We start from the raw sequence: 19,703 nt of genomic DNA, 5'->3' as shown, positions 1-19,703 counted from the left end.
ATGCTCAGAGCATCTTCAAAAAATTACTCATCCCTCTTTTTAATATTAAAAAATTGATATTTTGGTGATGGAGGTGCTACAGCAGATTATCAATCTAATTCCCATTATCTACAAGTTTTTTATATTCACCAAAACACATCTCTCACCTAAATGAAGGGAATTTTTCCTCTACCCTATTTTTAGTGATTGAATTTCGGTAGTATGCTGCGGTAACCATTACCTAAAACACAAAAATAGTTATTAGTAATGGAAAGAGAGTATATTTTAAGTATAGAATATAAGTAATCTGTTGGAGATGCTCTCACACTCACACACATGAGTGAGTAAGGAACCAACGATGGTCGGTGCTAGCATCACCACACGATAAAAAGCAGTTGGATGGATCCATGATATAGTTGGGCCACTCACGAGCCTCGGGTAGTATCTTGAGCTATGAATAATTGTACACCGCGTTATCCTTCGATTGGGTAATAAAAATGTTGTATCAGCATCTACATCGGGCATTTTACATACCTGATGCAAGCTTCGGCGAGGCGCGGTCAATATGAAATTTTTGATGTGGCTCGTACGGCAGTGACTCCTTTTCTTTTCAAAAAAAAACGGCAGTGACTCTTCTTTTTCATTTTATAAAGCTGCCCAATTCTCCTACATATTCTCGAAATCATTCTACAAAAATGTAGCATTCGTAGCGATTGACCGTGTTATTCGTATATACGTCACTCATAAGTTTTGCACAATTGGAGTGCATCGCTAGCCTTTCCAGAGTCTACGGTACACGAAACAAGATCGTAAGGTCTCAAGAACACACGCCTAGTTGCAGTTTTTTTTTAAAAAAATTTGCGGGAGCTCCGCTTTGTCATTTAAGCCTAGTTGTAGTTTCTGGCTGCCGATTAGAGCAAGACTAATAAGCTCGCCGACTGCTGGCTGCGACGAGAACGGGTTGGTGGCGGACCTCATTGATTTTAATGACCAGCAGCAAGCATCAGTGAATAGGAGCTGCGCAATCACATATCCATCTGTTGAAACCGTCGTTACACGAGTTGTCCGCTCTCGCTTTCTCTCTCTCCACACGCCGGCTCCTCGCCGCCTACTATACTTGCTCTTAGAGCAAGGATAGTGGTTGCGCCGGCCAGCCGGCTGCATGTGAGGCTTGGCGCCTGCGCCCACGCCCGCTGCGGGCTGCAAGCCGACGAAGAGCTTCATCCGGGCCCATCAGCAGCGAACAGCGCACTCCATTCAGCCGGCGACAAGCGGAGCGCCCACGTTTCTCTCTCTCCCCTTCACTCTCTCCTCCACATCGGACTTCGCTGGCTTGCAGCCGATTATAATACCTGCTCTGCTCTTAGATTGACTTCAACAGAGAGTGGATTTGCATTTTTGCCTCTTCGATCGACACTGTTCACGCAAGGGATGTTCTCTAACAGAGAAGGCAAATGTTGAAGGCAGATTGCATCGTCTCTCTCCTCGAATGCATCCGCAGGGCCCTTGGGTCCAACCACCTCGTCTCTCCGCAGCGGCTTCCGGCTTCCGGCAGTGCGGCGGCTTCCGGCGGGCGTTACGGTCACGGCGGCGAGCCCCTCCTTGCTCCCTCTCCCTCTCCTCTCTGCACGGGGCGGCGGAGGCTGTGGCAAGGGCGGCCGGCCAGCAGGCGTGGCGCGGCTGCGGCTCCCTCCGCTCGCTCGCGCTCCGGCCGCGGCGGCGGAGGTCGAGCTCGGGCGCCGGCCGCGGTTCTCTCCGCTCGCTCGCGCGGCGGATGACGGCACCGACAACGTTCCGGCGAGGATGCGGTTCTTCCCCGTGGCGGGATGGGGAGCAGGCCGCGGTGGCGGGATCCGCCCACACCTGGCCCGCGGCGGGATGGGGAGCAAGGGACGACGGGATGGGGCGCAAGCCGCGTGCGAGATGGGGAGGAGGGGGCGGTTGGCTGGCGGAAGCGTCGACTGCATTTGCCTCTCCAACTATTGGAGAGACTAAAAAATACAATTTTTTTATCACTGTTTACAGAAGGCAATTCTCGTTTGCCTCTCCGATTTGCAATTTTGCTGTTGAAGTCAGTCTTAGGCGAGCAGCTGCGCCACCCGCCGTCCGCAGTCCGCCGCCGTGCCACGGGAGCCAGCCATCGCAGGCTCGGTGCCTCTGGCCCTGGTGTCAGGCACGTGGGCTGGCGGCACACGTGGACGCCTCGCGTTCGTCCGCGGGATCCCAGCCGCGCCTGGCGCTGCCTGCTGTTGGATCTCGTGACGCCTTTGCTTTCCCCTAGAGAGCGCAGCTCGTTAGCGTATACCACTGGCCATTAGATTTTTTTCTTTTCCGCCTTCTTGGGCCTGTCGCGACGCTAATCGGGGCAGGGCGCGCCGGATCCGTTGATGTTCGACAGGCACCACCACGCTAACTTCACCCATCACCCTCGCACAAATGCAAGCGTTTCTGGTTAACAAGAGGCATGGTATGAGTGCGTGCTTCTTCTTTTCTCACAGTCACAGGACGCGCATGCTGTATTCACATAAAGCTCGTGTTAAAACACCAGGTTTCATCGTCTTTAAAACCTTCATCAATTCACATATATGTTTGCTTCTTTCTTACTAAAGGCAAACAGAGTCGTTTATTATTTGTTAGATAGCGGTGCAAGTGTGCAAACATGGAGGGGCTCCCTTCCCCAATTCACATACTCGCTCCGTTTCAAATTATAGTTTGTTTGATTTTTTATTCAAGTTTGACCACTTGTCTTATTTAAAAATTTATACAAAATATCATTTCTTTTGTTGTGCCTTACTTTATCAATATAAGATCTTCAAGAATAACTTAAATTGATTATATTTGGCATAATTTTTTGAATATGACGAATGATCAAACTTAGGTTCAAAAAAGTCAAATGAACTATAATTTGAAACAGAGGAAGTATATGATAAGAATCTTTAATTGGTCCGTATCATATCTAACTTGTTCGTTTCATTTTTTTTTCGCAAAGCGCTTTGTTCAAAGCTAGGTTATCAGTCCAAGTAACACCAAAATTCTTATGCCAATTAGTATTCAAAATAAGTCAACGACAACATCATTGAGAAATTGAGTGGAAAACCCCAAATTAAGGCTAAAGGACCATGCTACATTTTCAGTTGTCCGTCTTTGAAAGGTGACATGTGATGTTTTCAAATTTTCCGGTTGATATTTGCCCTGCACTACCTTGGAAAGTGGTGGAAATAGGAAGGGAGTGGGACGCAAAATTGGTATTTGGTTCTCTCTCGCTGCCTCTCTCCGCGAGAAGATAATTGCGTCGCGTCGCGTCGCGTCGCGTCGCGTCCACCCACGCCAGTCCGTGAGATTCACACACCCGCCAGCCCAAGCACACTTCTCGGGAACGGGACAGAGGGGAGAGAGTGAGAGAGAGAGAGAGGCGAGCAGCGCGCAACGAGACGCGGCGCTGCTGACACCCGCGCCCATTCCCCACTCCCCCTCCTCCGCAGCCCCCGCTTCGCCTCCCACTTCCTTCCCCCCATCCTCCTCCCACCATCAACATTAACCAGCAGCAGGCTCGCTTGCTCTTCGTCTCTCTCGGTGCCTCGACCCTGCTAGCATCCGTGAGTGTGCCAGGGATAAATGATTTTGTTTTCTATTTGATCGGGATGGTCTCGGTTCTTGTTCGAGGCTCCGTCTCCGTGCGCTGCATTCCACTCACCCGCTGCCTCGTGATAATATCTGCCTGATCTTCGTTTTCTTCTCTTTTGTTTCTTTCTAGTTTCTGCAGGAAGCGAGCGAGGAAGCCGGTTGAGATTCGTCTGGGAGCGCGAGGGAACGAAGCGAGGGAGCCGTTGAGATTCGTGCCATGAGCGGATTCTCTGCCGCGGCCTCCGCTGCTGCAGCGGAGCGGTGCGCACGCTCGCGATCCGCGCGCGGCCCGCGGCCTCCTCGCCGGCGACGAGACAGCAGGCGTCCCTCCGCCGCAGCGCGGGCCCGCGCCTCCCCGCCACGCTCGCCGCATCCCGCCGCGGCCCCGTCGCGCCCCGCGCCATCGCCACGCCCGCCGACCGCGCATCCCCTGACGTAAGGGCCTCTGTCTTCCGCTAATGCGCTCAGCCTGTTTGACGATTCGCGTGCCTCACTCGCCGTCGCTCTTTTTGCAGCTTGTCGGAAAGTTCACGCTGGATTCCAACTCCCAGCTCCAGGTGCGGCGGCAGGATTCAAGTTCATTCACCATTTGCTAGGACTACGAGTTTGTGCTTTGCCCGTGTTTGGATAGCCTTGAAAAAAATTTCATGAAAACTTTTCGGTGCTTGGACCACTAATTAGGGGTATTAAATAAAGTCTAATTACGAAACCACCTCCACAACTATGGTACTGTAGCAGCTATTGTAGATAATGAGGCCTTTGGCCGTACGAACAGGGGATGATTAGGCGCGATTACTGTAGCATCACTGTAGCCAACCATGATGGAACTTGGCTCATTAGATTCGTCTCGAAAAGTTATACTCATCCGTGAAAAGGTTTCGCAAATAAATTTCGTTTAGTACTCCATGCATGCATTCGTCTTCTTGTGAAAAAAATTTCATGGTTTAAACCAAACAGCCTTTGTATAACATGATTAATTAAAGCATTGTGTGGGAACAGGTTGCAGTCAACCCTGCGTCACAGGGATCAGTGACGGAGATTGACCTGGAGGTGACAAACACCACTGGCGCACTGATTCTGCATTGGGGTGCCCTTTGTGGAGACAGGAGGTGAGATAGGCCCTGCTTCTGTTGCCACTTTTGATGAGACAGTACTTTATCCCTTATGCTCTCATGTTACTTACATGCATGTTTTTCGATTGAGGTTGCTATAATTGACATATATGGTTGCAGAGATTGGCTCCTCCCATCCAGGCGACCTGATGGAACGGCAGTGTACAAGAACAGGGCGCTTCGGACGCCTTTTCTAAAGGTTAGTCTTGTTACATTTAGGATTTCTTTGTAACCACAGAACAGTATGGTTAGCAGTAATGCCCATAACTGTGCAGTCAGGAGATAACTCTACTCTGAGAATTGAGATAGATGATCCTGCGGTGCAAGCTATTGAATTTCTCATCTTTGATGAGACACAGAACAAATGGTAACCCAGCTGTTTTCGTTACCATGTAGCACTGTTTGTTTGTTTGAATGCAAAAGGTATATAAACTATGCAAAACTCTACATTGCACAGGTTTAAAAATAATGGCCAGAATTTTCAAATTCAGCTCCAATCGAGCCACCATCATGGTAGTGGCGCATCTGGTGCCTCATCTTCTGCTACTTCTGCCTTGGTGCCAGAGGATCTTGTGCAGATCCAAGCTTACCTACGGTGGGAAAGAAATGGAAAGCAGTCATACACACCGGAGCAAGAAAAGGAAAGCTTTTAGTTGTTTTTTTTTTATCTTCAGTCTGGAAGGAACTCAATGTACTAAGTTGATTAAAAATAAGAGGTGGTGTATTTTTTCTCCAGGAGGAGTATGAAGCTGCACGAGCTGAGTTAATAGAAGAATTAAATAGAGGTGTTTCTTTGGAGAAGCTTCGAGCTAAATTGACAAAAGCACCTGAAGTGCCCGACTCAGATGAAAATGATTCTCCTGCATCTCAAATTACTGTTGATAAAATTCCAGAGGACCTTGTACAAGTCCAGGCTTATATAAGGTGGGAGAAAGCAGGCAAGCCAAACTATCCTCCTGAGAAGCAACTGGTAATGCATTGATTCAATAGCGTAAAATACCTTGTTGGCTTTACACTTTATGGAGGTTCTTATCTCACAATTCGCTAGGTCGAGTTTGAGGAAGCAAGGAAGGAACTGCAGGCTGAGGTGGACAAGGGAATCTCGATTGATCAGTTGAGGAAGAAGATTTTGAAAGGAAACATTGAGAGTAAAGTTTCGAAGCAGCTGAAGAATAAGAAGTACTTCTCTGTAGAAAGGATTCAGCGCAAAAAGAGAGATATCATGCAGATTCTTAGTAAACATAAGCATACTGTCATAGAAGAGCAAGCAGAGGTTGCACCAAAACAACTAACTGTTCTTGATCTCTTCACCAATTCATTGCAGAAGGATGGCTTTGAAGTTCTAAGCAAAAAACTGTTCAAGTTCGGTGATAAACAGATCCTGGTTAGGATCCTTAAGATATTCTTTGTATCTCCAGATCTTTTTCTACCATGCTAATTAAGCTTCTCTCTTCTTAAGGCAATGTTCACCAAGGTTCTAAACAAACCAAAAGTTTACTTGGCAACAGATCATACGGAGCCACTTATCCTTCACTGGTCACTAGCGAAAAAGGCTGGAGAGTGGAAGGTAAAATTTCAAAATTGTTTCCAGTAGTTAAAGCCACAAACTGAGCAGCTTTTTTAAACACTGCTATCAGTACCAATGCTGTGATATTTAACTGTCCAGGCACCTCCTTCAAACATATTGCCATCTGGTTCAATATTGCTAGACATGGCATGCGAAACTGAATTTACTAAGTCTGAATTGGATGGTTTGCATTATCAGGTGGAAATAACATCTTCAACCTGTTATTTTCTTCTTCTTTTTGCATATATTAGCCCTCCTGCTATCTCAAGGCTCTTAATTTACAGGTTGTTGAGATAGAGCTTCATGATGGAGGATACAAAGGGATGCCATTCGTTCTTCTGTCCGGTGAAACGTGGATAAAAAATAATGGCTCCGATTTTTACCTTGATTTCAGCACCCATGATACCAGAAATATTAAGGCAATTGTTTCTGACCATTTTACCTTTCAAACTTTAAACTATTGTCTTTGCTTTGACTATGCAACAAGTCAGCTTACTTGTGAAGTATCCGATCTGTTCTTAATTGAAGGACACTGGTGATGCTGGTAAAGGCACTGCTAAGGCATTGCTGGAAAGAATAGCAGATCTGGAGGAAGATGCCCAGCGATCTCTTATGCACAGGTCAGGCTCTAAAGTATCCATAATAATATGACAGAATTTTACATGGAAAATTCTCCTAAACTACTTCTACTCCTTGACAGGTTCAACATTGCAGCAGATCTAGTTGACCAAGCCAGAGATGCTGGGCTGTTGGGTATTATTGGACTTTTTGTTTGGATTAGATTCATGGCTACAAGGCAACTAACATGGAATAAGAACTATAATGTGAAGCCCCGGTATATACCTGTCTTTATCATTTACTTCAGTGATGTTTACTCTCTGCTTAAAAATTTAAAGAATCTGAAGCTGTCCTTTTCTTTTGTGCGGGAACATAATTGAGAAATTGGTGTTTTTGCCACTACTTCATGATGCAATTGTAATTTTTCCCTCATTTTTTTCAACTTTGTGATTTTGCCCTTTACTATTCACAAGTCAACGCAATTTTGCTCCTGTTTTGACCGTTGACTGAGGGAAAAATCGCGTTAACTTGTGAATAGTAAGTGCAAAATTGCAAAGTTGAAAAAAACAAGGACAAAATCACAATTGCACTGCAAAGTAGGGGTGGAAACACAAATGCCCCAAAATAATTTGGCTGTTTGTCCTGATAGAAAACAATACAATTCAGTACTCAGAGAATATTATATTTCTATAAATGAAAAACATAACTCATGTCACATTCTTTGGCATCTCATATCGATCAATAACTATGCAGTGAGATAAGCAAAGCACAAGATAGGTTTACAGATGATCTTGAGAACATGTACAAAGCTTATCCTCAGTGCAGAGAGATATTAAGAATGATAATGGCTGCTGTTGGTCGTGGAGGTGAAGGTGATGTTGGTCAACGTATTCGTGATGAGATATTAGTAATACAGGTAAAATTAATGGTCCTAGGTGAATATACACTTACTTTTATTCATTGCTTCACCGAATTATACGGTTGGTAGTTCTCATCCAAAAGATAGACATTGTGAATAATAATAAAATGCTTGCTGCTTTAATAGAGAAATAATGACTGCAAAGGTGGAATGATGGAAGAATGGCACCAGAAATTGCACAACAATACAAGCCCAGATGATGTAGTGATATGCCAGGTAATGGATATTTTGAATTCTTAATACAGTAAGTATTTAAGCATTGAGGTTTTCATGGTTATGTCTCTCCTTGGGCAGGCACTAATTGATTATATCAAGAGTGATTTTGATATAAGTGTTTACTGGGACACCTTGAACAAAAATGGCATAACCAAAGAGCATCTCTTGAGCTATGATCGTGCGATTCATTCAGAACCAAATTTCAGAAGTGAACAGAAGGAGGGTTTACTCCATGACCTGGGTAATTACATGAGAAGCCTGAAGGTATGTAAAACACTTAATATGGATATAAAAAAAGGCATGCAAAAAAATCTGTGCATTATCTTTGAAATTGAGTATGGTATTTTCTAAAGAAAACATAGAAAAACACATATTGCCCTTTCAGTTCCGGAAAAAAATGATCTGCCATAAAGAGCATACAGTCAACTCATGTATTAGCACTCGCCTTTTCTGCTAATGGTATGTTGTGTTGTGTTCTGTTCTATTCAATATATGCTTTCAGTAATAATATTCTAGTGTTGACAACATCATTGCTCACAACATACAGAAACTGTAGTATGCCCGGTACAGTATGAACTTGTCCTTGAGTCTCCTCATTTTTTCCTTATTCACGTCACAGCTTTATATCCTTCCAATGAATAATGATCAACTTGGAAATCATTGGTATCTACAGTGAACCGTCCATTGTATTCTGATTTTGAACAACTTTTTTTCCCCTCAGAACACACAGTAATAGCCAAGTATAACGACCTTACATGGCCAAAACAACAACCTTACATGGCCAAAATAGCCAGGTAGGGGACAGAAGAAGAGAGAGGGTTGCCCTGCGGCAGATGTGGACAATGACTGATGATGTGGCTGTCCCAGTTATCAAAACAGGCAAATCCACTGTTCATGTGGCCAAAGCCAGTAATGAGCTGGTTTTGGAAACCCTGGGGATTGAGTAAACAATTAGAGGGTTATGTGGATTTGGCCATAGTTGGGGGTAGGAATTTGGAAATTTCCCTTTTGCTTGATAATTATGTTAGTCAAGAGATTAGACAAGTATTGTTAGGAGTTTGTTTCAGCTGGTTGAGATTGGATTTGGTTTCTTAGGTGATTGGTTAGTGCTACCCTTGCTCTATAATTGGGGATTTGCTTTTAATAAAGAAAGCAGAAATAAACCCAATCCTTCTCCGGTTCTCCCTCTTTTGTCCGATGTTCGCAGATGCGGCCACTGATAAGGTCCAGGTCCATGTCCTCCCATCAACCACACACACATACAGCCTAAGATCTAATTCACCCCAGGACACCCAAGCTCGTGAAAATATACCACGTCATCCCACTATTCATACTTTTTCAAAAAAATCCCACTAATCCTGCAAATGTCCTAATATAAGAACAACATCATTTTCAGTCATGTTGTACCTTTTCTTGGTGACAAAAAGAAGACATCCATTTCATCTCTTTTTAAGGGGCATTTTCTCATCGTTTCTGCGATTGAATATTCTTTCCCTGATGTAATCTTTGAATGAATGCTATTGTGATTTGCTCATTCTGTTAGGCTGTGCATTCTGGTGCTGATCTTGAGTCTGCTATAGCAACTTGCATGGGATACAAATCGGAGGTATCATTCTCATTCCTTTTCATTCCGCTAGAATTCTTTAGATACCTGTGCTCATATCTAATGAACTAACTTTTGGGTACAGGGTGAAGGTTTCATGGTCGGTGTTCAGATCAATCCAGTGAAGGGTTTGCCATCTGGATTTCCTGTAAAAATCCCTCACCTTCTTTTCTCAACACATGTACTTTCTAAGTTTCTTATACTTGTGACATTTACCTTTATAGGAATTGCTCAAATTTGTGCTTGACCATGTTGAGGACAAGTCAGCGGAACCACTTCTTGAGGTCAGTGATATAATCGAAGTTCCTGTTTGTAATAAAACGAAGAGAAGAAGCTGGGTTTTTCATCACAACTCAAATAATCAGATCTCACATAGCTGATTGAATTTTTAAACCACCATTTTTTGCGGTTACTATGTGAATCACTTGTTGCTAACAAAATGCTACCTTGTAGGGGTTGTTGGAAGCTCGAGTTGAACTCCGCCCTTTACTTCTTGATTCACCTGAACGCATGAAAGATCTTATTTTTTTGGACATTGCTCTTGATTCTACTTTTAGGACAGCTATTGAAAGGTCATATGAGGAGCTCCACAATGCAGCCCCCGAGGTTGGTCACACAAATATTGTCTCAATGATGCATTTTTCCCCATATTGCATGTTACTTTTTGTACTTTTTAACTTATCCAAATTTGTAACCTCATGTTGCCCTTTTCTTAATCCAGAAAATCATGTACTTCATCAGTCTTGTCCTTGAAAATCTTGCCTTGTCAATTGACGACAATGAAGACATCCTGTATTGCTTAAAGGTACACTTCAATTTTTTGAATGGCATGGATATAGACATGACACTTTCTATAGAATGGCATTTGTGCCATTGAAAACAATTCTTTGTTTGAATTTGTTTTTTATTCTCTTTTATGACACTTAATAATGGGGATGCTGTCTAAATGTTTTTTCCGGAAGGGATGGAACCAAGCCTTGGAAATGGCTAAGCAAAAAGACGACCATTGGGCTCTCTTTGCTAAAGCATTCCTTGACAGAATAAGACTTGCCCTTGCAAGCAAGGGAGAACAATACCATAATATGATGCAGCCCTCAGCTGAATATCTTGGCTCATTACTCAGCGTAGACCAATGGGCAGTGAGTATTTTATAGAATTCAAATATAGTTTTATCAAAAAGTTATTATTAAATATTATTTCGGCAGGTCAATATCTTCACAGAAGAAATTATACGTGGTGGATCAGCTGCTACTCTGTCTGCTCTTCTGAACCGATTTGATCCTGTTCTAAGGAATGTTGCCCACCTTGGAAGGTAAAATGTAAAATCTATGACTTCTGTTGAATTTCGTTTCCACTACACTCTCTGTTTCTAAAAGTGATACTAGTGATCGTCGCCACAATTTTATGTGAACTGCTGAAATTAAATCTGGTAATATACCCTATTACTCTGCACCTGACATCTGTCTTCTGCTAACAGTTGGCAGGTTATAAGTCCAGTTGAAGTGTCAGGTTATGTAGTTGTGGTTGATGAGTTACTTGCTGTCCAGAACAAATCTTATGACAAACCAACCATCCTTGTGGCCAAGAGTGTCAAGGGAGAGGAAGAAATACCGGATGGAGTCGTTGGTGTGATTACACCTGATATGCCAGATGTTCTGTCCCATGTGTCAGTCCGAGCAAGAAATAGCAAGGTTTTTTCTCCACAATTATATTGCATTATTTCTAGGATTGTTTCCCTTGTACTAATGTGACATACTATCCTGTTCCTATTGAAGGTACTGTTTGCGACCTGTTTTGACCATAGCACCCTGTCTGAACTTGAAGGATATCATCAGAAACTGCTTTCCTTCAAACCTACTTCTTCAGATATCACCTATAGGTACTTGTAGCTATTTTTTAAACTTTATGACTGATGAAGCTAGGTTACAAAAGGCTTCATTCATTTGGTGGCTTAGATCTGTTTTGATATTTTGGAAGACAATTTTGAACCTTCCCCCTCCCCACCCCCCAACAATATGCAGAAGTGCTTATTCTTTTGTATTAAGAGAGGAAGTCTAAAAAGCAGCACAAATGCACCCCCACAAAAGGCAACACTTAAACATTGTGTGTGCATGCTGCAACACCCATGCTAGCCACGATTGGAGTAACAGTACCCAAACATGCTCGTGTGCACACACTTGCAACACCTTCTCTAACCAGGTTCAAGTATTACAAACCATGTGACTAAATAAAAGTTAAGATGACAACCAAGCGCACTTTTGGTATTGTTAGCAACGGCAAACAAGATTTGATTACAGGGTTAATGTAAACTTATTCTGTAAAGTGTCTAAATCCCTGCCTAACTATCACCATGTGGTCATACTTTATACTTTATACACAACTTATCATTGAACTACACTTTTAGCACATCGTCAACTAGGCCATCATCTGGGTGGTCCCGCATATCAACTCGCCAATATTTGACAGCCGACCTACAACAACCTGTCACATGCTTGCAACTCATATGTTCCATGCAATAGGGAGATCTCGGAGAGTGAACTTCAGCAATCAAGTTCTCCGGATGCAGAAGCTGGCCATGCAGTACCATCTATTTCATTGGTCAATAAGAAGTTTCTTGGAAAATATGCAATATCAGCTGAAGAATTCTCTGAGGAAATGGTTAGTAATATAAAATTTTGCATTAGGAAATCTGCCATTCGTAAGGAAGTCTTGATGAAACCAATTGTTATTATGCTGGTTTCCTTTTCTTTTGGCCTTGTGCTTCTAGTACTCACTTTTATGTTTTCAGGTTGGGGCTAAGTCTCGGAATATAGCATACCTCAAAGGAAAAGTACCTTCGTGGGTTGGTGTCCCAACATCAGTTGCGATACCATTTGGCACTTTTGAGAAGGTTTTATCAGATGGGCTTAATAAGGTTGGTTGGTGGTTTATTTTGATGTATATACTTGAATAATAGAACTGCATGGTTCTTGGAGAAGTCAGATTCTTTAACATGTTTGAAATACACTACTGGGAAGGTAACAACGTGCAATTTAATGTCCACCAATATCTAAACAGCCATTTTTGGCATTCAATTCACTATATATTTTATTTCATGAGCCTGCTCTATAAGTAGCGTCTTTAGTAGTTGTAGCTCATAGCTTCATAGTCTCATTCTACCATGAACTAATTTTGCTAACTTACATCTACTCTTGAAATAAGTAATACTTGTATATTATTATCTTTGATTGTAAAAGAACTTCCCTTGCTCGTTTGTCAAGGTGTCTTTTAGACAGGAGATGGAATTGACTGTTATCAAAGCAAATGATAACAAGAAACCTCTTGTTGATTGGTTGAGCAGTTTCAACTAATCAATTTTTTTTTCTTTTTGGCATGTGATCTTTGTATTATTGGCCCAAATGAAATTCTATTTCTCCCATTAACCACCCACAATGGCAGGTTTGGGTACATATAGGCCAACCATGGGTAGGTGGCTTAAAAGTTAAGTAAAGCATAATTGGGGATAAGGTGCACATAGGCACGGACCACCCACAGACAAAGTGCTTGCAGGCACTACTAATACATTATTCTATCACCATCAGGATTCAATTCTAACATGTACTGTTTCTTCTTTTTTTTCTTTGTACAGTTCCTGTATAGACCCTTTTGTACAGTTTCCTAACAAATGAAAAAGATCAGTAGGAGACCCTCTTCTCCTGTTCCACAAAAAATGTTAAAATGGTCTTTCTAATATTTGATTGTTCTTTCTTTTATGGCAGGAAGTAGCGCAAAACATAGAAAAGCTTAAGAACAGACTCGCTCAAGATGATTTTAGTGCTTTAGGTGAAATAAGAAAAGCTGTTCTCAACCTTGCTGCTCCTACACAATTGGTATGATATCTCGTTATGCATATATTTGTTGCAATTAAGTTTTAGTTATGACATTGATCTTTTTTGTATTTCATGTATGCCTTATTTCATTTGTGTCTCAGGTTAAGGAGCTGAAGGAGAAGATGCTAGGTTCTGGAATGCCCTGGCCTGGCGATGAAGGCGATCAACGTTGGGAACAAGCATGGATGGCTATTAAAAAGGTATCCTGATCTACACATACTCCTAATAACTGAAATGGAATGATGGTCATTGGACATCTCAATTTCGTTTTTAGGTTTGGGCTTCAAAATGGAATGAAAGAGCATTTTTCAGCACACGCAAGGTGAAGCTCGATCATGACTACCTTTCGATGGCTGTTCTTGTGCAAGAAATTGTGAATGCAGATTATGCATTTGTCATTCATACTACAAACCCATCATCTGGGGATTCTTCTGAGATATATGCTGAAGTGGTTAAAGGGCTTGGAGAGACCCTAGTGGGCGCCTATCCTGGTCGTGCCATGAGCTTTGTTTGCAAAAAAGATGACCTCGACTCTCCCAAGGTGAAACCATCTCTATCTAGTTCTTAGTATATTGCTTATGCTAGGTGAATATCATGCAATCTGGCTTCAGTTGGGATCTGAATGAACATGAATCGACTCAGTTTATTTTTTTGTTGAAAGCACCCAGGAGCACTAGGGAGTCGTAAGAATTTTAGGCACTAACACTGGCCGGACCCAATGCAGACGAGGCTGCCCGAGTAGTCTCGTAACGTGCCATACTGAGGCACTCTCGCGCGCGCGCGCACACACACGCTCGCCTCAGTACCTGGTGCGACACCAGCGTTGCGATCACAGGGGATCGAACGCTGGCGGGCAGCCTCGCCACCGTGAGTGCTACCACTGAGCTACTGGCTCGTTCGCAAATTGACTATGTGTAGAAGTTGATGAATGTTATTGGGTGCTGTATTACCCTCTAAAATTTCAACTGAAACTCGAAGTGTGTTATAAGGAACACTTTTCTTTTGGTGAATAATAACATCATCGCCCCCCCTCCCTTTGTTTATCATTTATCAGAATTTCCTCATTCTTTAATCATAAAATAGACTGGATTTGAACATATTTTATACATAGGTGGAGTAAATTAATAAATAAGTGGACAGTAAATAATAAATAGGTGGACTCTTTTTTTGGGGAGAAATTTTCATGTTGATTAGGTACCCTAACCAGGCCGGATTGCATAAGGGTGTAGTTAACTATTTTTTTGCACAATTTGTAGTTACTTGGTTACCCAAGCAAGCCCATTGGTCTCTTCATAAGGCGATCAATCATCTTTCGTTCTGACTCCAACGGCGAGGATCTGGAAGGTTATGCTGGAGCTGGATTATATGATAGGTAGGGAATACTCCTGGAATATATTGTTAAGGTGCTTAACGATTGGTTTGAAATTACATATAAATTATTTGTTTCTTCAGTGTACCGATGGATGAGGAGGATGAAGTTGTACTTGACTACACAACTGACCGTCTTATAGTAGACCATGGATTCCGAAATTCAATCCTCTCAAGTATTGCACGGGCTGGCCATGCCATTGAGGAGCTCTATGGGTCTCCTCAAGATGTCGAGGGAGTAGTGAAGGATGGAAAAATCTATGTAGTCCAGACAAGACCACAGATGTAATATGTATGTATAGCCAGCTCAAAAAGGCACGGTTGTTCCCTTGTATGGTGGATATATGGGTTCTATAGCATGCATAGTTGTATGTCTTGATGTACAACATATGTACATGTACACACATGTACACTCTCTTATACATGCGTAGATATGCTGAAATAAGCATTGGTGGGATAGATGGGTTATAGCATGCATAGTTGTTTGTCTTGATGTACCACACATGTACACTCTTAATATGCATAGACATGCTGAAATAAGAATTGCTCATGTACGGTATAGTTTGTAGAGCTCTTTGTGACCATTACGTGTTTACTTCTCTGACTGTGAAGAGGAATGTGTTGACTTGAGCAATATAAATTTACATATACACTTCTACAAATATCCACACAAGATGCTGAAAAGTGATAAAGTTCCTGCAAATATCTAGTCTATGAAAAGGATAGCTCTTTGGAGATATCTGTAGCAAATATCTCAATAGAGCTGTCCAGTTGCCAGGAATACCAGACACAGAAGGAATCACCACAGCACAAAAATGCTAAGGTTCTTCGGCATCTCTGCTGCTTCTGATCTCTGTCATTTGCAGCTCGGGAATGGATCAGTTCACCATGAACTGGTTAGACCAAACAATTACAGACAAAGAAGTGTGATCAGGTGCTGCAGCACAGCGAGGGGAAGGACGAAGGACTACTACTACCAGGTTCTTGGGGGTCACAGTTTATTCCACACCTAAGGAGATCAAGGAGGCTTACCGGAAACTTCAGAAGCAACACCATCCCGACATTGCTGGCTACAAGGTGCATCAGTTTCCCTCTGCTTCAATTTACCTTCTGCTTTCATTCTTTTTCCCCCTCTGTCCAACCTTTTCTTTTATTCATAATTAGAATGTGTAGAAGAAAATAATATCTGCTGTTGTTACGCTGTGAGCATGTGTTTTAGAGCTAACCTTAAAAATCTGGTATCTTAATGTTCAGGGTCATGACTACACACTGTTGCTGAACGAGGCATACAAGGTATTGATGAGGAACCTTTCCAGGCACGCTGATGGCAAGAGTAGGGCCCGCTTTGGAAGTGGTTACACTGGGGATGGATATAGCTCCTGGGATGGGCCTGTGAGAAGCCAAGGTCTCTTTGTAGATGAGAACAAGTGCATAGGTATGTACTACCATCAACATCTCTGTTCGTAGAACATGGTTACGGATTACAACTAACTCAGGTGCATCACAAAAAGGATGTAGGGAATGCGTGCATCATGCTTCGAGGACATTTGCCATGGACGACGTTCTCGGCAGTGCACATGTGGAGATCCAGTTTGGAGACCTACAGCAACAGATTCAGGTTGTTTGGTTTTGTTTTCCGACCCAGCAAAGATATCACGTAGTGCTTTTGCTAATTAATTGATCGATTAAATTTTGTGTGTAAGGGCAGCTGGCTGTGGAGTCCTGCCCCGTGAACTGCATCCACTGGGTTGACAGCCAGGAGCTGCCGATGCTTGAGTTCCTGTCCCGTCCACAGCCGAAGGAAGGCCACGGCATCTTCGGTGGTGGGTGGGAACGGCCTAGGAACGTGTTCGCAGCAGCCAAGAACTTCGCCAAGAGACTCGAAAGGGTGGAGCAGGAACTTGAACGGGAGCAATCCTCCAGAAGCCACGGTGGTAAATCAAATCAGTGTTGATCGCTCCAAAACATGAGGGTCAGAAACGTAAAACTACCCTCTGTTTGAATATTGTTGCAGGAAATGCAGACTGCGAAGCTGAAACGGAGGCGCAGGCCGAGGCGAGGCGCCGCGCTGCGGAGGAACTCAGATGGAAGCCTCTGGTTGATGTTTGGAATGGGTTGAGAGGCTGGAGGAAAGGTGGAACAGATCAGTGAAGTGGCAGTTCATTGTGGTTGGTCATTGATCCTTCGCATGGACAAAAAGCCCTGCTGCACCAGAAACCATGATAACTTTTGCAACTGCAGAAAAAGACTATAAGGAATGTACCATGGACGCTGAAAGAATAATTAGTGGTATATGAATACACGATGTTTCTTGGCATCATTGCTTGTACCGAAATACCAATGGAATATGTCATACGGATACACATTTACTCCTGCAAGCTAGCTAATTCTATCTTACCCTTAGAAAATCGTCTCTACCCCTTGCCTCGGTTCTAGTGTGGTGCCATTGGATGAAACTGAACCTTAGATAATATACTTACATTCCTCAATGGATATTATATCATGAAATACTTTTGGATGAAACATACAACGGTATCCGTGCGCTTGCGGATTTCTTCATGACGCTATAAAATACCAACAATGGTCGCTTCTGGCAGAAATAGTTCTAGGTGTTTCCGGAATCTTCAAAAAGATCATCCTGGAAACTATTGAGAAACTCTAAAGGTTGGTTCGGGATCGGTTGCTAAGGGTTCCTCTTAGTGTATCTCGTGTTCTACTTGAGGGGGTTCACATTTGCAGATAATGGAGGTATTTTTCATGATTGTGTTGAGGATTTCTCTACCTTCGGCTGGACTTTTGTGTGCGAAGGAACCTCTGGAAGTGATATCAATATACAATGTAGACTCCTTGCCAAGACCCGCATAAAAATGTTAGAGTAACAAATAATTGGATAAGGACAAGGACAATTGGGCCCAAGCTGCACCGGCAGATTCATTCCTATCCCGTCAAAATTTCCACTCGCAAGGCACATATGTGAGGAAGTGGAAAGAATGCAAGACAATCTTTCTCAAAGATCATTACAATTCCCGTTCATGCTCCTTACGATGTGATCGTACCATTGCTTCGCCTTATCTACAAGAAAGAAAGGAAACAACTACCATTTAAGTGTTTCGTGTGTCATACCTAAAATCTTTAGATACGAGCACACTTGTTCAAATTCGCGTGGGTAGTGGTAGGGATTTTCATCATCCCATCCTGAAAAGGAATGCTCCTGAATTATGGTTGTAGACCCGGGGCTGAGTTCATAGCTGGATGAAAGAATTGAATCAGAAGAAGATGGTGGCTCACAGAACTTGCCTTTAGGTGCGGAGAGCTGTTGGATAGATGACTGCTCCATGGATAGTGGGGGTAGAGAAGAATTAAAGAAAATAAAAAAAGATATGAAGATAAACAAGATCCAAAGATAATATAGCCAACAGCGCCATAGCACAAAAAAGCTTGTTGGTATTTTGTAGCATCACAAAAAAATCTGCAAGCGCACAAATACCATTGTAACTTTCACCCAGGAGTATTCTAGGGTATCGTGTCGACAGAAGATTGTGAGTATATTATCTAAGGCTCAGATTCATCCAAGGGCACCACACTACAGCAGACGTAAGGGGTAGAGAGGGTTTCTAAGGCACAGAATATAAGGTAAGACAGAACTAGCATAATTGTTTACTTCGGACTACTAGCTTCTTCCTAGAAAAAACCAGATAAGTTCAGGTAACATGGCTGTCACTAACTACCATCTACCTCTACAAAACTGTGGGGTATAAAACAATTGTTGGTACTTTGTAACATCACGAAAATAAAATCCGCAAGTGCACGGATACCGCTATAGCTTTCACCCAGGAGTATTCCGGGGTATCGTATCCACTGAGGAACGTGAGTACACTATCTACGGGTTCAGGCTCATCTAAGGACACACACTGGTATAGGAGGGATAGGACAGAGAGGACTTCCTAAGATTTAGAATTTATGTTTAGAGGAAGAGATACTTTGCCGTTATACTTCGAGCTACCGGTTTCGACCGGCTTAAACAAGCCGATAGCTTCGATAATAATGCTCTATCCAATTTCCGGACGTGGAGGGTTACTAGGGCTCGGATAGGGCTGTCATCACCTGCCGGCTACCTCAACAAACTGTGGGACTATCAGACAATTGAGTGGTATAGTCTAGCCTAGACACCACGTCTATGCTATTCCCTACTGATCCTAACCCTGGCCAAGACTATCATTTTCTATCCGAAGTCTTAAGATAGGATCAAATGCTATTCTAAGCATACACTCAACTTATATAAGGCAGAAATAATAACTTGCAACAAAACTCTAATTCTAAATAAGAAAGTCTCGAACACTTACAACCGAATAAGCATCCGTCGATGTACAAGCGGAGTAGAGTGCCGACAAGCCCATCACTTCCCTAGACTCCTCCTCACTCTCCTCCTAATCTTCTACACCTACTAGACTACCTAAGCATCTAGGATAAAGACCTACAAGCTCCAAAGGAAGAGAGGTGAGTTGTGTTGGGTGTGGTGTGTGTCTCATTTCTTGACCCCCCTCTATATTTATAGGAGGGAGCCACGGTCAGCAGGGGTGCATTCTGCAGCTAATACTCCAAGAACCAACCTCTACATCCAATGAGAGAGCTCTGCGTGGTAGGCTTAAGTCGGTGGGGCCCACGGGCTGGTCGGCCGACCTGGTTGGTCGGCCGGCCACCTAGTGGGCCCAACTGACCTCGGCCTTCTTCGGTTGGGTTGAGCACTGGGCCCACTTGTCATTGTCACGAGGATGAGCTTCTGGTATGTCAGTTTCTTGCTCTGGTGGGCCCTCTAATTCATATTTTGACATGTGTCGCGTCCTGATTCACTGGAACATCGTGTCTTGGATCATGCCACACCATTATG

General features: G+C 43.2%; 1 protein-coding gene and 1 pseudogene across 1 annotated transcript; both read left to right on the top strand.

The window, feature by feature from the left end:
* The first annotated feature begins 3,805 nt into the window (after positions 1–3,805).
* On the top strand, positions 3,806–15,385 carry LOC120703451 (alpha-glucan water dikinase, chloroplastic-like). Its single transcript, XM_039987544.1, is given in 33 exon segments — positions 3,806–3,869; positions 3,872–4,038; positions 4,119–4,160; positions 4,603–4,712; positions 4,836–4,914; positions 4,991–5,082; positions 5,173–5,356; positions 5,452–5,685; positions 5,764–6,099; positions 6,175–6,282; positions 6,382–6,480; positions 6,567–6,701; positions 6,811–6,902; positions 6,983–7,117; positions 7,594–7,756; positions 7,886–7,975; positions 8,054–8,239; positions 9,519–9,581; positions 9,664–9,726; positions 9,803–9,862; positions 10,032–10,184; positions 10,300–10,383; positions 10,541–10,717; positions 10,784–10,890; positions 11,056–11,269; positions 11,354–11,457; positions 12,098–12,236; positions 12,367–12,492; positions 13,337–13,447; positions 13,549–13,647; positions 13,722–13,988; positions 14,704–14,819; positions 14,900–15,385. Coding segments are annotated over 33 exon segments (4,389 nt in total). The 5' UTR covers positions 3,806–3,820; the 3' UTR covers positions 15,105–15,385.
* Positions 15,386–15,489: 104 nt separating this feature from the next.
* On the top strand, positions 15,490–17,212 carry LOC120703453 (annotated as a pseudogene).
* The last annotated feature ends 2,491 nt before the right edge of the window (positions 17,213–19,703 follow it).

Source organism: Panicum virgatum, chromosome 4K (genome assembly GCF_016808335.1).
Source record: "Panicum virgatum strain AP13 chromosome 4K, P.virgatum_v5, whole genome shotgun sequence".
Classification (NCBI taxonomy): domain Eukaryota; kingdom Viridiplantae; phylum Streptophyta; class Magnoliopsida; order Poales; family Poaceae; genus Panicum; species Panicum virgatum.
The sequence above is the reverse complement of the archived record's forward strand: the minus strand, read 5'-3'. Positions and strand labels throughout refer to the sequence as shown.